This window comes from Adiantum capillus-veneris, chromosome 21 (assembly GCF_014529385.1).
Source record: "Adiantum capillus-veneris isolate H3 chromosome 21, ASM1452938v2, whole genome shotgun sequence".
Classification (NCBI taxonomy): Eukaryota; Viridiplantae; Streptophyta; class Polypodiopsida; order Polypodiales; family Pteridaceae; genus Adiantum; species Adiantum capillus-veneris.
Genome location: NC_140951.1, coordinates 19,115,584 through 19,130,848, shown reverse-complemented (window position 1 = coordinate 19,130,848; position 15,265 = coordinate 19,115,584). Strand labels below are relative to the sequence as shown.

The 15,265-nt window shown below is 44.6% G+C and overlaps 1 protein-coding gene across 1 annotated transcript in view; it reads right to left on the bottom strand.

The window, feature by feature from the left end:
- The window catches only part of LOC147430619 (uncharacterized), a 57,759-nt gene that overhangs the window by 25,411 nt on the left and 17,083 nt on the right, over positions 1–15,265 (bottom strand). The window contains exons 2-5 of the mRNA XM_086493210.1: positions 3,207–3,310; positions 2,080–2,219; positions 1,409–1,686; positions 52–1,089 (exon numbers count right to left, since the gene is read on the bottom strand). Of these exons, the coding sequence (XP_086349336.1) occupies positions 52–1,089; positions 1,409–1,686; positions 2,080–2,219; positions 3,207–3,284 (1,534 nt within the window). The 5' untranslated portion in view covers positions 3,285–3,310. The remainder of the gene's footprint in view (positions 1–51; positions 1,090–1,408; positions 1,687–2,079; positions 2,220–3,206; positions 3,311–15,265) is intronic.

The window sequence follows — 15,265 nt, the reverse complement described above, 5'->3', positions numbered from 1 at the left end:
GTTATCAGCAGACTATGATGTAACCCTTCTGATTAGGGTGTCAATCTGTACCTTGAAACATATCATCGGATGCCTTCGCTTCTAAAAATCCTTCATTGCTTTCCCCACAAGAGCTTAAAACAATGTCCTTTAAGGAATCTCCAATTCTTAAGCTCTGTTGCCCATTTTTTATTCCCTCTTGTAATATGGGGGAATCCATTTCTGTAGAAGTAGCTGATTTTGCTTTCTCAGAGCTCAAGTCATGATCAAGAAGCACATATTGACCATTGAATGCCTCCTCTCTTTGGAGTGAATACACAGCTGCTGTTTGGGAACGTCCTGCTAGACTCTTATCGGATTTGAAGTTTCTTTTTCGCTCAAGCTTGCTGGGCAAGACAATATATCCACTACTCTTCATTCTAGAAGGCTGAGAATAAAAAGCCTCTAGCGCCTTGACAGCCGCATGCAGCTCTTCCTGGAACTTCTCAAGGTTCTTTCTCAATGAGAGGGCATGTGCCCGGACTTGACCATCAAGCAGGTACGAAGGGTGAGATTCTGCAGTATTAAGTCGAATAACAAGTTGCTGAGCCAGTACTTTAAGCAAAGCAACACGTTTTTTCTCTGTCAAAGCTTCCCTCTTATATTGAGAAGGAAACCTTTCGAGATGATATGTCAGATACTGACTATGGTATGGCATACTTTCGTTTATTTTATCCATTGCATTGTAGCCATTATGTATGGTTGCTGGCATGTGTACTTTGTCGTCTAAGCCATTAGCTTGGGCATGCATCTTTAGTTTCCTTTCAACAGATTTTATATCCTGACTTGTGAGAGTGTATGTTGATAAATTTTGCTTGTTTGAAGAAAATATACTGTGTCCTATCTCATCATCACAGTAAGAGAGAGGTGCGCTGCTCTCTGTATCATAAGCCTGCTGGAATGAGGTGAAATTTGGTACATACTTAGGAAAGGTCTTGCTGAAAGGCTGACCAAAAAGTTCTCTATTTTGAAAATTTTTAGCTATCCTTGATTGCAAGGACCTCATCTCCTTTGCCCCATCTTTAAAACTTTGCACTTGGGAATAGCTCCTTGACTTTACACTGTGACTTGCTGAACAGACCTATGACAAAGCAGGCCGGTCCTATTTATGCAGGTCCTATGTATACTGTTCATTTTCAGAAAAGATGCTCGAGTATTCCAACTGAGCAAATGACTAATCTGATTCAACTAATTTCACTTAGAAGCATGTACAAGGCATATACTTATATACACAAGCAATCTTGTTGTGTAATTATCATAGAGCTTGCCTTGTGATTGATGAACACCTTTGTCTCATGCTGATTTACATTTTTACATGAAGAAGCTCTGTGATACTCATTGTTTTGCACGTTGATCTTTTCTTGTGAGCTTTCGGCACGCACACATACACCTTCCAACGAATTGCAATCAGTGATGTTTGACGTTTCCTGAACAGTGCCACTTCTTTCAATTGATGTGCAGAAGCTCTTGCAGCTGCTTTTGCTTGCTAAGCCTGCAGAGGACAAACCATCTCCATCTATTGCCTTCGGTAAAGGAAAATCAACTGGAGTTACCGGATGAGATGACCTCAACCAAGGGCCATTAATTTCACCAGTTGAAGCTGATACATTGGAATCCCATTGAGGCCTTGGAAAGGTCTCTCCTCTTTCCTTCTCATTCAGAGCATCACTACCAAGAAAATAATATGGAATCTGATAGTAAGTTGCATAATTGAACTTCAAGGACAATATCATCTCTGGAAATGTGTGTGTTGTGCACACATAAATTACAAGTATCTGTGCAAGTGAATCATTGCAAAATTGCTTGTTTGCCAAGAAACATTGCAAGGCCTTGTGGGCTTGTGCTATTCAATGTCTCTCTTTGGGCACTAGAATACACTACCCATCTCTAGCAGTGTAGCGCCATCCTCTGTATGTGGTTTCTCTAGAAAATAATCAGCCATACTTTCAGTTTTTCCTTGTTTCAGATAATAGACTTGTCTGTTTGACATAATGTGACGGTTTCAAGCAGCATACATAATGATGATGGAGATTAATCATACACCAGTAGATAAGTACTTACATGCATAGTCGAGCTCTGCGCTCCATTTCTAGCACTTTCAATCTCTCTTTTCTGGCAGCCATTTCTGCTTGAGCCTGTGTAAGTGCTGCCCTCTTCTCTTTGCTTCGAAGCCGATTCTTTTTCCTCATATAAGTCTGGATCTGCCGTGAATCAAACCAGGTTATGACCAAAAAAAAGGGACACCACATTGCAGAGCGTAGCTATGAATTCCCAACTATGATAGGAAAAGTATTGCTCACTACAAAATTATAATATAATATGCCGTGCTGCAGAGCTTAGCTTAGGTAAGAAAGGAGTAGGGGTTATTTTCTAGATTAAAAAATGCAGAAGACTATTAAACATCTTACACAGACTTCATGTTTCAGGCCTTTGATGCTCAATGTAAACAATACCCAGAGAAAGTTTAACTCTCCATAACAGGATGAGTGAGCTTAGGCCAGTATTTGAATTGACAATAAATACCAAATCCTTCCCTACGCAGTGTGCACTACAAAGAGCTCATGGGCTAGAAAGAAACAAGCTAATTTTCACTTCCTTTAATTCATCTAACCTTTTCCAGAAACAGCACATTAGTTTATCTGTATTTTTGTACCCAGTACATAGCGTTTACAGTTTGAAGAGGAGTATTTTATGAAAGACCAAAATCATTTAGATTCCACTAATCACAAACATAGCAAAATGAAACGGAAACGAAATTTGAGCATGTCTCCCGACAACAGAGTAAGAAAAGATCACCCCACTTGACAATACAAGTTACTGCAACCATTACTACCTCATCGGCCATAGGCACAAAGGAAAACAAGTGTCAAGTACTTGTCACAATAGCATACATAAAACAATGCCTCTTACACGACATAGAAAGAACGATTGCCATCATTAACTTGCCATGTGGCACTAATCGACAAGCTTTATCCAATGGTCCACAATTGCTCCCAAGAGTTCCCTGCTTTACTAAGGTCCTATGTAGGCCAAAAACATATAGTAGACTTACCAAAAAATTTACCTACACTTGAAAATAAAGGTTACCCAAATTTACCACCTCAAGCAGCCATTGGCATGTGATTATGACTATCTATTAGGCTACTGATTCTTGTGCTTAATATGTGTTGAGTAGAAAAGGAACCTACCTGAGTTGAAGACGCACTCTTTGTTACTCTATTAGTTGAGGATTGGGCAAGCTGCATAGAAGGAGAGACTGAAGCCATTATGGCGATAAGAATAGAAGTAATACCTGCAAGCATCAGAGATAAGTGTGAGAGGGAAAGAAAGAAAGAAATATTTTATTAACATCTTTGAAAGGCCGAACTCAGCCTATGAGACAAATCCATGTACATATGTGATATATCCTCTGTCATCCCAAAAAAGGGAAAGCTGAACTGAAAGTAAAGACTATGGCTAAAGCTAAGTAATAAACTGTCAATCTCGGGTGCACCATGAGTAGTGACCATGATAGTGGATGGAGGGAGGACTATATGCAACTATGATATACTCTCTAGCTAGTTCCATCATGTACTACATTGGGGGTGTAGTATGGTATTCATCAAAGATGGGGGTGTCAGAAGCTCCCTAAAAGATATGCCTGGGTCTGATCTGGGCTGAGCCAAATGTTCTGCACTCTCTTGCTAGAACCGGTCTCTGATCTTCGCCATCTCTTGCTGGTAGAGATGAGTTGTCCAAAATCCAGGTGCTTTGTCTCCTGCTCGCTCTACATGTCTCTACTCTCTGGAGGGTCTCTCCCTGTTGTGTGGATGTCGAAGGTGGGCTGGATCTCTGAAAGAATGAGGTGATCTATGTCTGACGTCCCCCACCTACTACAGTCTGGGCCCATAAAGAGATCTCCCTGTGTCGCTTGAATCTCCAATGTAAACCTCTCTAGCGCACGTTAGTATGCTAACTCTAAGAGATGGCCAAGGGAGCGCTGCTCTAAAGAGGGTGGGGTGTCTCTCTCCCATGGCAGTGTAGGCCCTGCAGCTGCATACATAGTGCTCCTCATCCGCCACCTCCGCCCACTGCAAACCATCCACCTCCCCTATGCATAGTCTGCATATCCTCTTGTCTCTAGGGATCCGAAATGCTAAGCCAGTGTCTCTCGAATGTGGCGAAACCCTGAGTTGGCCAAGCGCCACCCTCGACTCATGTGGTAGGAATCCCCCCTTGTATCTGGGTCTCTATGAATCCATCCTCTGAAATGCTCATGAAGCGCTGTTTGTAGTCTTTGAAGGAAGCAGCTTCCTGGTTGCTATCTGTCTCTCACATGTATGCTACCAGAGGTCCTGTCTCACTCTGTTCTTCTCACCATGTGAGAGGTAGATGTGGGGTGCATCCCTGTCACATTGGAATGGTGGGAGATGGTCCATCTCTAGTCCTTGCTATGAAAACTATTGTGTGACATAGATATACAAAGATCCTCTATTCCCTGCCTCAACCAACTGTCTGGAAGCCTCGAAAGCTATATGATAAGCCGTCATGTGCCAGGAGGTCATGTGACCTCTCAGAGAATCTGTCTAGAAGGCATATAGTCAGTAATAGGATTGCCACCATCATGGGGTGGTGTAGCAAACTCTGCTCAAACAATATCATGAGGTACTGAAGGTTTTCGGCAAATCATAATTGCCATCATGAATACCTATGGCCGCTCTACTTTTGTCCACCAGTGCACAGCTAGGCTTGGTGCCCATACTGTAGCTCTATACATCAGAGTTACCGGGGAACGCCGGAAGGGGTTACATGGCCCGGAACGGCCAGACGTTCCGCAGGGACTTTTGGTACCGGAACGGTCCGGAACGGCTGGGAATGGGCAGATTTTCAGATTTTGGTGATTTGTCTTGTGAGCCTTCCCCTTGTTAAATGTCCCTTCCCCTACCCCTTACCTTCACTATGCACACAAGCTTTCAAGGGCCAAAGCTAAAGCTCTACCCTCTCGAGTCTCGACTCTCGACTCTCAAGCTCTAGCCTCTTTCAAGCTTTGAAGTCTAGACTCTAGAGTCTACAAGGCTAAAAGCTCTCCCCCTCTCTCTCAAGCTCCCTCCCTCTCTCTCTCAACTTTAAGCTCTCTCTCGAGTCTCTCCCCCCTTCCCTCTCTCCCCCTCTCAAGCTCTTAAGTCTACACGACACACATTTGCCATAGTAAGACTGAATGGTCTTCAAATCAAGTGTTTTGTGAGTGTTAAGAGTCAAAGGACTCTAATACTACTTCTATTCAATCACAAAGAGCTTGAAATTGCATTATTTGGGTGTTTTTATGCCTCCCGTTCCGCGCCGTTCCCGTTCCGGGGCCCTCCCCGTTCCCCCGTTCCGCGGGGGATCCCGTCGCCGTTCCCGTTCCGCGTTCCGCGTTCCGGGTAACTATGCTATACATGTCACGTGGACACATCCAACCCTATGTGTCCGTGGACAAGCTACAGCATGATCACGGTTCAGTCAGTCCAGTCAAGTCTAGATTAGAAGTGATCTGGCACTTTTGTGAGTCTATTCGTAGACTATGCATGCCCAGTCACTTAGTGTAGATGCATATCCTCTAGTTGCACAGAGCATGATCATAAGCATTCCCATCAGATTCCATCAGGGGAATTTTCCACTGCATTTAGCCTATTTTCCCTATTTTTGGTATTTTTCACTTATTATTTTTAACTTACTTCCCAACAAAAGTAGCTAGGGCAATTTTGCTAAGTTAATATATAAGCAAACCCAAGTTAGCACTAAATGGCAGAAGAGGCAGCAGGAGCACCGCTCAATAGGCACCTTCTCAGCAGGACCCCAAAGGCTTCTAGCGTTTTTGCTCCACAGCATCTTGGCTAGCGTTTTTGGACAAGACACCGCAGTCCGCAGATCAGCCAGCGTTTTGCATTTGCGGAGCCACGGTGACAAGGCCACAGCAGATCAGCCTAGCGTTTTTGCATCTGCAGAATCCCGACGACAGAAACTCCATTTTCAGCCCTAGCGTTTTTGCATCTGCCAGCAACCTCAGCGTTTTGCAGATCTATCGGCGTTTTCAGTTTTCAGCAATCAGACATCGCAAATCAAGTCCCGAACCTTGCAGATCTCACCTTCCCGCAGTAGTTCCTCGCCGCACGGTCAGTTTCCGCAAGGTTTACAGTTACAGCCCGGAAAACGCAGATTTCAGTATTTGCGTTTTCAACACATCATCGTCGCATCGTCGTCATCGACATAGAGTCAGAATTCAGCAGAAAGAACATTCGCAGATTTCAGCCCATAGCGTTTTTGGACAGCAGTAGAAAGATTGCAGATTTCAGCCCTTAGGTCGACTTTGTCATCACCGTCGTCATCGTCGACATAGCCTAGACTTGCATCAATCTCATGCATTCCATTTGTACCACTTTGTGCAATCAATAAGTAGACCACTCTCGCCGAAGAGAGTGGGGCCTTCGGAGGAGGGTTTAACAATGTCTCTGGTGTCGTATCTCTCTTCTCTCTATCTCTCAGTCTCATACACTTGCACGCACAGTGTCCATTCACTTTGTTTGTGATCATAGCACTTTCCATTAAGAACGGAAGGCTCTCCCTTCCATAAGAACTAAAAGGAACCTTGAGCACAGTTCGGAGCACTCATCTTGAGCAAAGCACAAACAATCATTCCGCTGAACCTAACAATACATCAATGTGGGCATGACTAGAGTGTCAAAAAGCCATCTCTTTGTCATGTGCACATCTAACCCTATGTGCATGTGGACAAGCTATCTAAGGTCTAGGGTTCAAGTCAGCTTAGGAAGTGTTCTAGCACCCTTGTGAGCCTGTGCGCAGGCCGTGCATGTCCAAGCACTTAGATTAGTTGCATATCCTCTGGTTGCACACGGCATGATCATTAGCATGGCATTTAGTACCCATCATGAGCATTTTATAGAGCATACAACCCTTTTTCCCAAAATACACATTTTTCACTTATTTATTAATAAGTGTTGGAAAAGTGAGTAGGGCAAATTGCTAAGGCACTATAAAAGAAACCTAGCGCTAGCAATTCTAGGCAGAAGAGGCAAAAGAAGTTCCAGCAACTTGCAGTGCACCTTCTCAGCAAGACCGGCAGAAGGCCCTAGCGTTTTCAGCCAACACAAGCAAATAGCCTTTTGGGATTCCCTCCCTTGGCATTTTCAACAGCAGATTGAGCCTAGCATTTCCATTCACAGCAGATTTGTTAGGTGCAGCGGAATGAATGTTGTATTTTCTCAAGTTTAGTGATCTTTATTGCTCAAGGTTCCTTTTAGTTTTTTAGGGAAAGAGAGAGCTTTCCGTCTTATGGAGAGTGCTATGATCACGAACAAAGTGAGTGGATATTGTGCGTGCAAGTGAATGAGACTGAGAGAAGGAGAAAGAAGAGATACGACACCCGAGAGGTTGTAAAACCCTCCTCCGAAGGCCCCACTCTCGTCGGCGAGAGTGGTCTAATGAAACCGGCCTATACTTTCAAAAAGGGCAGTAGACTTTAGACTTAAACCTTATTTGCTTTCACCCATTTAAATTGTCGCCCACTTTACCTGTACTTTCAAGACACAACAAAGGGGAGAGTGATACAAGCTGCTAGATTGCACCTGTATAAGTACACCGACACCAGATTGGCCCCTAACTTAGGCGCCCCTTTCGGTATTTCTTTATTGTTCAAAAGAGGGAATAAACGTTGTGGTTCCTTACAAGCTGCCCCGCACAAACTTGGCTGAATTTAACTGTTCCGGTCCGATTTCGGCAACATAACTGTACTAGGACCCTTCACAGTCAGTATTCCCATGCATTGACTGACTTTCCCGACGCATACGGGCACTTTGCAAAACCTGGCGAGAATCTGCAGCACGCTGAATTCTCTGTTTTCAGCCCCGAAAATGCGCCAGATTACCTATACAGCGGTCCCCTCGCGTCCCCGAACCTCCTGGGGGTATTAGGGACCGTTTAGAGCCAAAACCCTAAACCTGCAAAAATACACAGCAGGCTGTAATTTACTGTTTCGGGCTCCGTTTCGCGTGCTGGTCGATCCGTAGCAAGTCCTCGAGCTCCCGCACCTGTAGGGCTACTTGCCCTTTGAATCGGACGAGATTTCTGGCGTGAAACCTCTCCGAATTCACCTGTACCTGCGGGGGATTAGCCGCTAGCTAATCTAGTACCTGTGCAAGAGGCTCTTGCCTCGGCAATCACGCATGAACCCACACAACTGTACATTGGTCAATTGAAAAGCCCACTAGAGGGGCATAACATACTGCCATAGGGGAGAGAGAGGGCAGTGCGTAGCGTGCAGGGCATCACTCCTAGCACCGCATTGTACATAGGAGGGAGAGGAAGCACTCCATAGCTCTTAACCTGTGACAAAATCTACAAATCAGCCCCTCCTCCCTTCAAATTCAGTGCCAACTCCTCCTTGCATTGGAAAGTGCACCAGAATGTGCCCCTTGGCGCATTTACAAGCATTTTCCCGTTTCGGGGTTGCCGCCTAAAAATCTCCCAACCGGTTGCCCAGTTGACTTCACGACAGAGTAAGAAAATGTTCTCCTTGTCATTCCGGAGGTAATGACGCAAACACATTTTCACGTCCCAAAATAGCAGTTCCCTAAATTTTAGGAGATGCTGCCATTGTATCTTTCTAGGTCATCTCACCCCCTTTGTACACTGTAGCCACACCTAGAACTGAAATGTAGCCTCTGTAGCAAAGGATTCCACTTTGGCTAGTCCATGACCCCACTTTGGCTTACCATAGTCTTTGTCCAACCTTAGTGCTCTCTTGCCCTCAGGCATGGACTCCCTCTGGACAGTTCCACACTAGCTATGCAATGCAGGGCAGTTAGATTTCCCGATGGGTGTTTCCAAAAAGTGAAAGTAAATAAATAATAAGAAAGAAATCAACAAAAAGGATAGATAGTAATCACACGCTGGTGACATACCCCCCTCTTGAAATCTCAAACGTCCTCGTTTGCATCTATGTCGTACATGCTCACAATCAACACTGATGTATTCAACACCTGTTGACACATGTACGACACATACATGCTCATTGTCAACCCTGGTGTATTCAACACCTCGTCAACACATGTATTGTCTGCGTGTGAACCCTGTCCCAATGACATAGTGGTAGCTTCGCACTCTGCCATTGCTTTGAGTCACTAACTTTCCAATGACAAAATGGTAGCCAAACATTTTGCCACTGTCTTATAGCACACGTTGGGCCCAGTAACACTTTCAAGCATACCCAAACCGACAGTTTAAGAATGCAGTTACACATGTACCCTTTAATAGAAGCAATTACTGTATCCTTGACAAACTGACAAGAAATACTCACTTCTATAGCACTAACCAAAGTTTTGGACATTCCATAAGAGCAATTGTCAAACTGACAATCTGTACAGCTCTAACATTCATGTAACAGGTATTTCATTTGAGCTCACTTTATATACCATGTACATCATTTGTTTCAGAAGCCATTGTCACACTGACAATCCATGTAGCTTTGAAACTCAAGGGGTCAAGGTAGGTTGCAAATCGAAGGCTTCAAGGTAAAGTGATAACACAATTGGTGACTCTGCAAGTTCACCTTCTTCCATCCACTTAGCATCCATTGGTGGATAGTTTCTGAACTTTACCAAGTAACGCCTAGCAACCTTGCCTTTCACTTTCCTTTCTTTGTGTGCCAAAATCTGTTCCGGGACCAAGATCTCGTCAAGTTCCTCCACTTCCGGCTGATCTTCAGCTGGCATATCTTCTGGCACATCACCCACATAGGGTCTGAGAAGACTCATATGAAACGCATTGTGAATCTTCTAACTGTCATGCAATTTCAGCCTATATGCAACATCATTGATTATGTCGCACACTTGAAAAGGCCCATAGTAACGCATGCTGAGCTTTGGAAACAGTCTTTCCTTGCCCTTCATCTTCTTTAACCTTGCCTTCTCAAAGCGCAAAAGCACCCAATCACCAAGTGAATATACCACTTCACGACGGTGACGATCAGCTGCTTTCTTTTGCTTTGCCTGAGTCTTTTCTAAGGCCACTTTGACCTTCTTGTACATTTCATCCATGTCTTGAACATACTTATCTGCTTCAAATATCTTGTCCTTTGTATGCAGTATGGAAGGAACTTTCTTGCCACCTTCAACTATCTCAAAAGGTGCCTTGCCAGTTGATGAATGCACTGTATTATTGTATGCATACTCCACCAATGGCAAATACTGCTCCCATTTTCCTTTATGGTCTGACACGTAGCACTTTAGCAGATCTAGGACAGTAGAATTTGCCTCTTCTGACTGCCCATCTGTTTGAGGATGAAATGACGAAGAGAATTTGAGCGTTGTGCCCATATTCTCAAACAAGCCTCTCCAAAACAAACTTGTCATGCGTGGATCACGGTCGCTAACAATCGACTGTGGCATGCCATGATACTTGAAAATATTGCTCATAAACAAGCGTGTCATCTAATCTGGTTTTATCTTCTTCCTGATAGGAATAAAATGAGCCTGTTTGCTAAGTCTGCAAATAATGGTCCAAATACCATCGTTTCCTGTCTGCGTTCTCGCAAGATCAAAGATAAAATCCATAGCAATACTTTCCCATGGTTATCTGGAATAGGTAGTGGTTGCAATAACCTTGGTGCCTTTTGCCTATCAAACTTGACCTTTTGGCATATTAGGCATTCTCGCACAAAGGCATCCACATCTCTTCTCAATGTAGGCCAGTAGAAGAATGTCTCAACCGCTTTAACTGTAGCATCGATACCACGATGCCCTGCATACAGTGGGACATGACTCTCTTCCATAACTTTGCGTCGCAATGGCTTTGTGACACACAATCTGCCATGCATCATCATGAACCCATCTTTGAGAAGATAGTGTTCATGATGTCGTCCATGCAGTAGCTGCTCGAAGACCCTTGCCAAATCTTCATCATTTTCATATTGTTCCCTCATATCATCAAGTGCATGATGATAAGGAATCGACACAGCTGAAATGCTTCCTTGACAAGGCATCAGTCACAACGTTCTTCTTGCCTTCCACATGCACAATCTGAAAATGGAACATGGACAAGATATTTGCCCATCGCATATGCTTCTCAGATAACTTTGTCTGTGTCAAGAAGTATCGCAAGGTCTGATGGTCTGTTTGGACAACGAAATCTGCACCTAGCAGGTAGTGTTTCCAACTTAAGAGCGCATGAATCACAGCCAGTAACTCTTTCTCATAGACCTGCATGGTCATCTCTGGCCCTTGCAAAATTCTGCTCTCATAGGCTACTACCCTGCCATCTTGCATTAGCACTGCACCAATGCTACTATCGCAGGCGTCACACTGGACCACAAATGACTTCCTAAGATCTGGCAACACAATGACTGGATCTAAAGTCATCTTTTCCTTTACGAGATTAAAAGCTGAAATCTCTTTCTGTGTCCATCTAAAGGTGACTGCCTTCTTTTGAAGAGCATGTAAAGGTGAAGCAATCTCAGTGAAATTTCGGGTAAACCTTCTGTAATAGGAGCATAGTCCCAAGAAACTTCGGACATCATGCACCGTCTTCAAATCTGGCCATAACTTGATCGCTTCAACTTTTGCAGGATCCATTCTGACACCATCCTTTGAGACAATGTGTCCCAGAAAGTGGATCTCTTCCAGAAAAAATTCACTTTTCTTTGCATTGATGAGCAACCTATGACTGCGTAGCTCTTTGAACACAATGGCCAAGTGATGCCTATGCTCCTCTTCATTCTTTGAGTAGACTATCATGTCATCAAAGAATGTACCAACAAACTGCTGGTGTGGACGGAAAATTCTGTCCATCATCCTATTGAACGTAGCAGGAGCATTTGTGAGACCAAAGGGCATCACTAAAAATTCGTAAAGGCAAAACGTTGTTCTAAAAGCAGTCTTGTGCACATCCTCTGATCTAATGCGGATCTGATGGTACCCACTCTTTAGATCTATCCTGCTAAACATAGCTACTCCTTCTAATTTGTCCATAATATCATCAATTCTAGGTATAGGGAACCTATTCTTGATGGTATTCTTGTTCAGTGCACGGTAGTCGATACACATACGCCATGAGCCATCCTTTTTCTGCACCAACAACACTGGAGAACAGAATGGAGATGAACTGGGCTGAATCAGCCCCTTTTCTAACAGCTCCTGTACTTGGCCCATTATCTCTTTCTGTTGAGCCGCACTAACCCTGTACGGAGGCTTATTTGGTGGGCTACTGCCTGGCACCAAATCTATCGCATGGTCCTCGGGTCTCTTTGGCGGTAATTGAGACGGTAATGAATCGGAAAAACAGTCACTATACTATTGTAAAAACATTGACCTTTCTTTATCTAGCACAGATAAATTTGATTCATCACAATCTGACACTTCACGTGCAAAAACCAAGTACGCAGAAAGATGCTTTTTCATTACAGAAGTAATAACAGAAGCTGATACAATGGGAATAAACTCCCCTTTAAGCTTTACATCAAGAATGTGAGTCTTTCCCCTGCTCTGTACAGTGATCTTTTTGTTGTAGGCATCCATGACTCCCTGTACACGAAACAACCAAGGAATACCTAACAACACATCACATCCGTCCACTGACATGATGTAAAATTCTTCAGCATCTACATAGGACTGGATATGTAGGCGCAACTTTCCAATGATGGGTGTCACAGCATCTGTATGGCTAGGACATGCCAAACCTGCCTCTGCTGTATACCCTATCTCTTCAGGTCTGATTCCCAACTTTGAAGCCAATTCTAGGGAAATGAAGTTGGCTTTGGCACCTGGATCAAAGAAGATAAGCATTGTTTGATCCCTGACCTTTCCCCATGCTCTGCAAAGCTCACTTGCATCTGAATTTGGCTCGTCGCCCACCATATCTGGCACTAGACCAACCATGGGATTCTTTCCTTTCTTGTCCTCCTTGTCTTCAGAATCAGCTGGCCTTTTCTTTGTAGGACAATTGTAAGCAATGTGGCCAAGCTGCTCACAGATGAAGCATTTGTTCTCTGACCTCAGGACCTTCTTTTGCTCTTCCGACTTGCGAGGAAAACGTCTTTTCCATTTCTTCGCTGGTCCCTTTTCTGATTCAGCCGTAGCTTTGTCTTTCCCTGCGTTGGCGGGCTCCTGAGTCACTTTCGGAGCCTCCTTGGGAACATACTTCTTTGCTGAATTTTTCTTGGCTGATCCTTCCTTGACGCCAGTATTGAATTCACAATCTTCTCCCTTGAGCAAACCATTGCCAGTGTTTGCTACCTCAATGAGCTGCGTCAAAGTAGTGACTTTGGTCTTCGTGCATTATTTTCTCAATCCTTTGGGTAGGCCCCACCAGTATTTTTCAATCTTTTCTGTCAATGGCACAAACCTATAGGAAGTTACTGGAAGTAGAGCTTTCCAAAACTTCCGATTGTAGTCATCCAGATTCTTGCAAGTGGCAGCATTAAGCTGGTGCCATTCTGTCATGACATCTGCTTCGAAATCATCAGATAACCATGCTGCTGTAAAAATCTGCTTGAAGTAAATCCATATGGATGGAGCTTGCCCTTGCAGCAATAAAGTTGTCCACCATTGTCCCGCATTCCCTGTCAAGAAAGTGGCTGCCTTGCGGACCTTTGAAGCCTCTGTAAAGTTTCCCCTTGCATAGGCCTTGTCAAACTGCTGGAGGAATGAGAGAGCCTTCTTCCTGTCATCAAACCCTGTAAAGGTCGTGAAAGACACCTTTGCCACCTTCTTTGTACGGAGTTGGCCTCTCCAGCGGCGTTAAATTGTCATATGGAAGTGACTGAAACATGGGAACACTGTTAGGGTTCATTTGTGTTCCCTGACCGCAATTAAGTTGACCTAGAAATGTGCCATATTTGGCTGCTGATTTGTAATTCCAGCCATACCAAAATTTGCCTGTGGCAACCCAAATTGGCCCCGAGTGCTTTGAAACCCTGGTAGCATGCCCGTGACACCATACATGGGGTTAGGCATCATCGTTTGAGCACCTCCAAACACTGTTCATGGCGTGTAAAACTGATTTCCAGGTGCATGACCAGCCATGCTCTGGAATACCGACCCACCTCCAAAATAGCCAGGGTGTACTGAAGGTGGTGGAAAGACCTGTTGCATAGCCTGTACGTTGCTTCCCTGTCCATTAACCAGCTATAGGCTGCTGAAAAGTGGCTGGCTGAACTGGTACAGCTTCAAAGACTGGCATCTTAGCCACCTGTTCTTGCACCTTAGGCACAGGTTGTGGAGACTGCATGTTCTCCGTCAAGTGTACAGGTGTTTCCATTGACTGTGCAATATGAATCACCTGTGCTCGAGCCTTAACAGGCTTTTGAATATGATCGAGTGACCCAACTTGCTGAGACGGAACAGGAGGTTGCAGAAAGGCTAAAAACCTCGGGTTCTGCATTACTTGTGTGAACATAGCCACAGCAGTAGCCAACTGGGTCCTGAATATATCATCATCCGTCTGTGGTGGTCTTGAAGACTCACCCACTTCATGTGCCTGTTGACCCTGTGAAGAGGAAACCTCTTCAGTCACATCATCTGGTCTGTCAGCCATGATTGCAATTCCCTGTGTCTGGTCTATGATCCCCTGTGTCATCAAGCTTAAACTGACCAAGGCTCACTTTTATGGGAAAAAGTGATTTAATCCCGGCGATGGAACCATGAAACCGGCCTGTACTTTCAAAAAGGGCGGTAGAGTTTAGACTTAAACCTTATTTGCTTTCACCCATTAAAATTGTTGCCCACTTTACCTGTACTTTTAAGACACAACAAAGGGGAGAGGGATACAGGCTGCTAGATTGCACCTGTATAAGTACACCGACACCAGATTGACCCCTAACTTAGGCACCCCTTTCGGTATTTCTTTATTGTTCAAAAGAGGGAATAAACGCTGTGGTTCCTTGCTTTCACACGACTGGAGGTTCTCATCTCAGTCAGGGCCTGTTCAGAGACTGTCCCAGCCCTGTTCTTCGAGCTTCAGGGTGGGGGACGATTACAACGAGTTGCAGTAGAGGCCCCGCAGGTAGCAGAGTGCTGCTTCCAGAGGATCCGTGTTGTGGGCATCTGTGGGAGGACTTGCGTCATAGACCCTGACCCAGCAGCTCTTGAGACAGGGCACTGGAGGCTATGGGCTTGGGAGTGCTGTCCATTGGCACGAGTGCAGTGGGATCCTGGTGAGTGGCTATGGAGAGACCCCTTCTCTTCTGCAGACCGCCCAGGAGTCCCTTTCTTTCAGT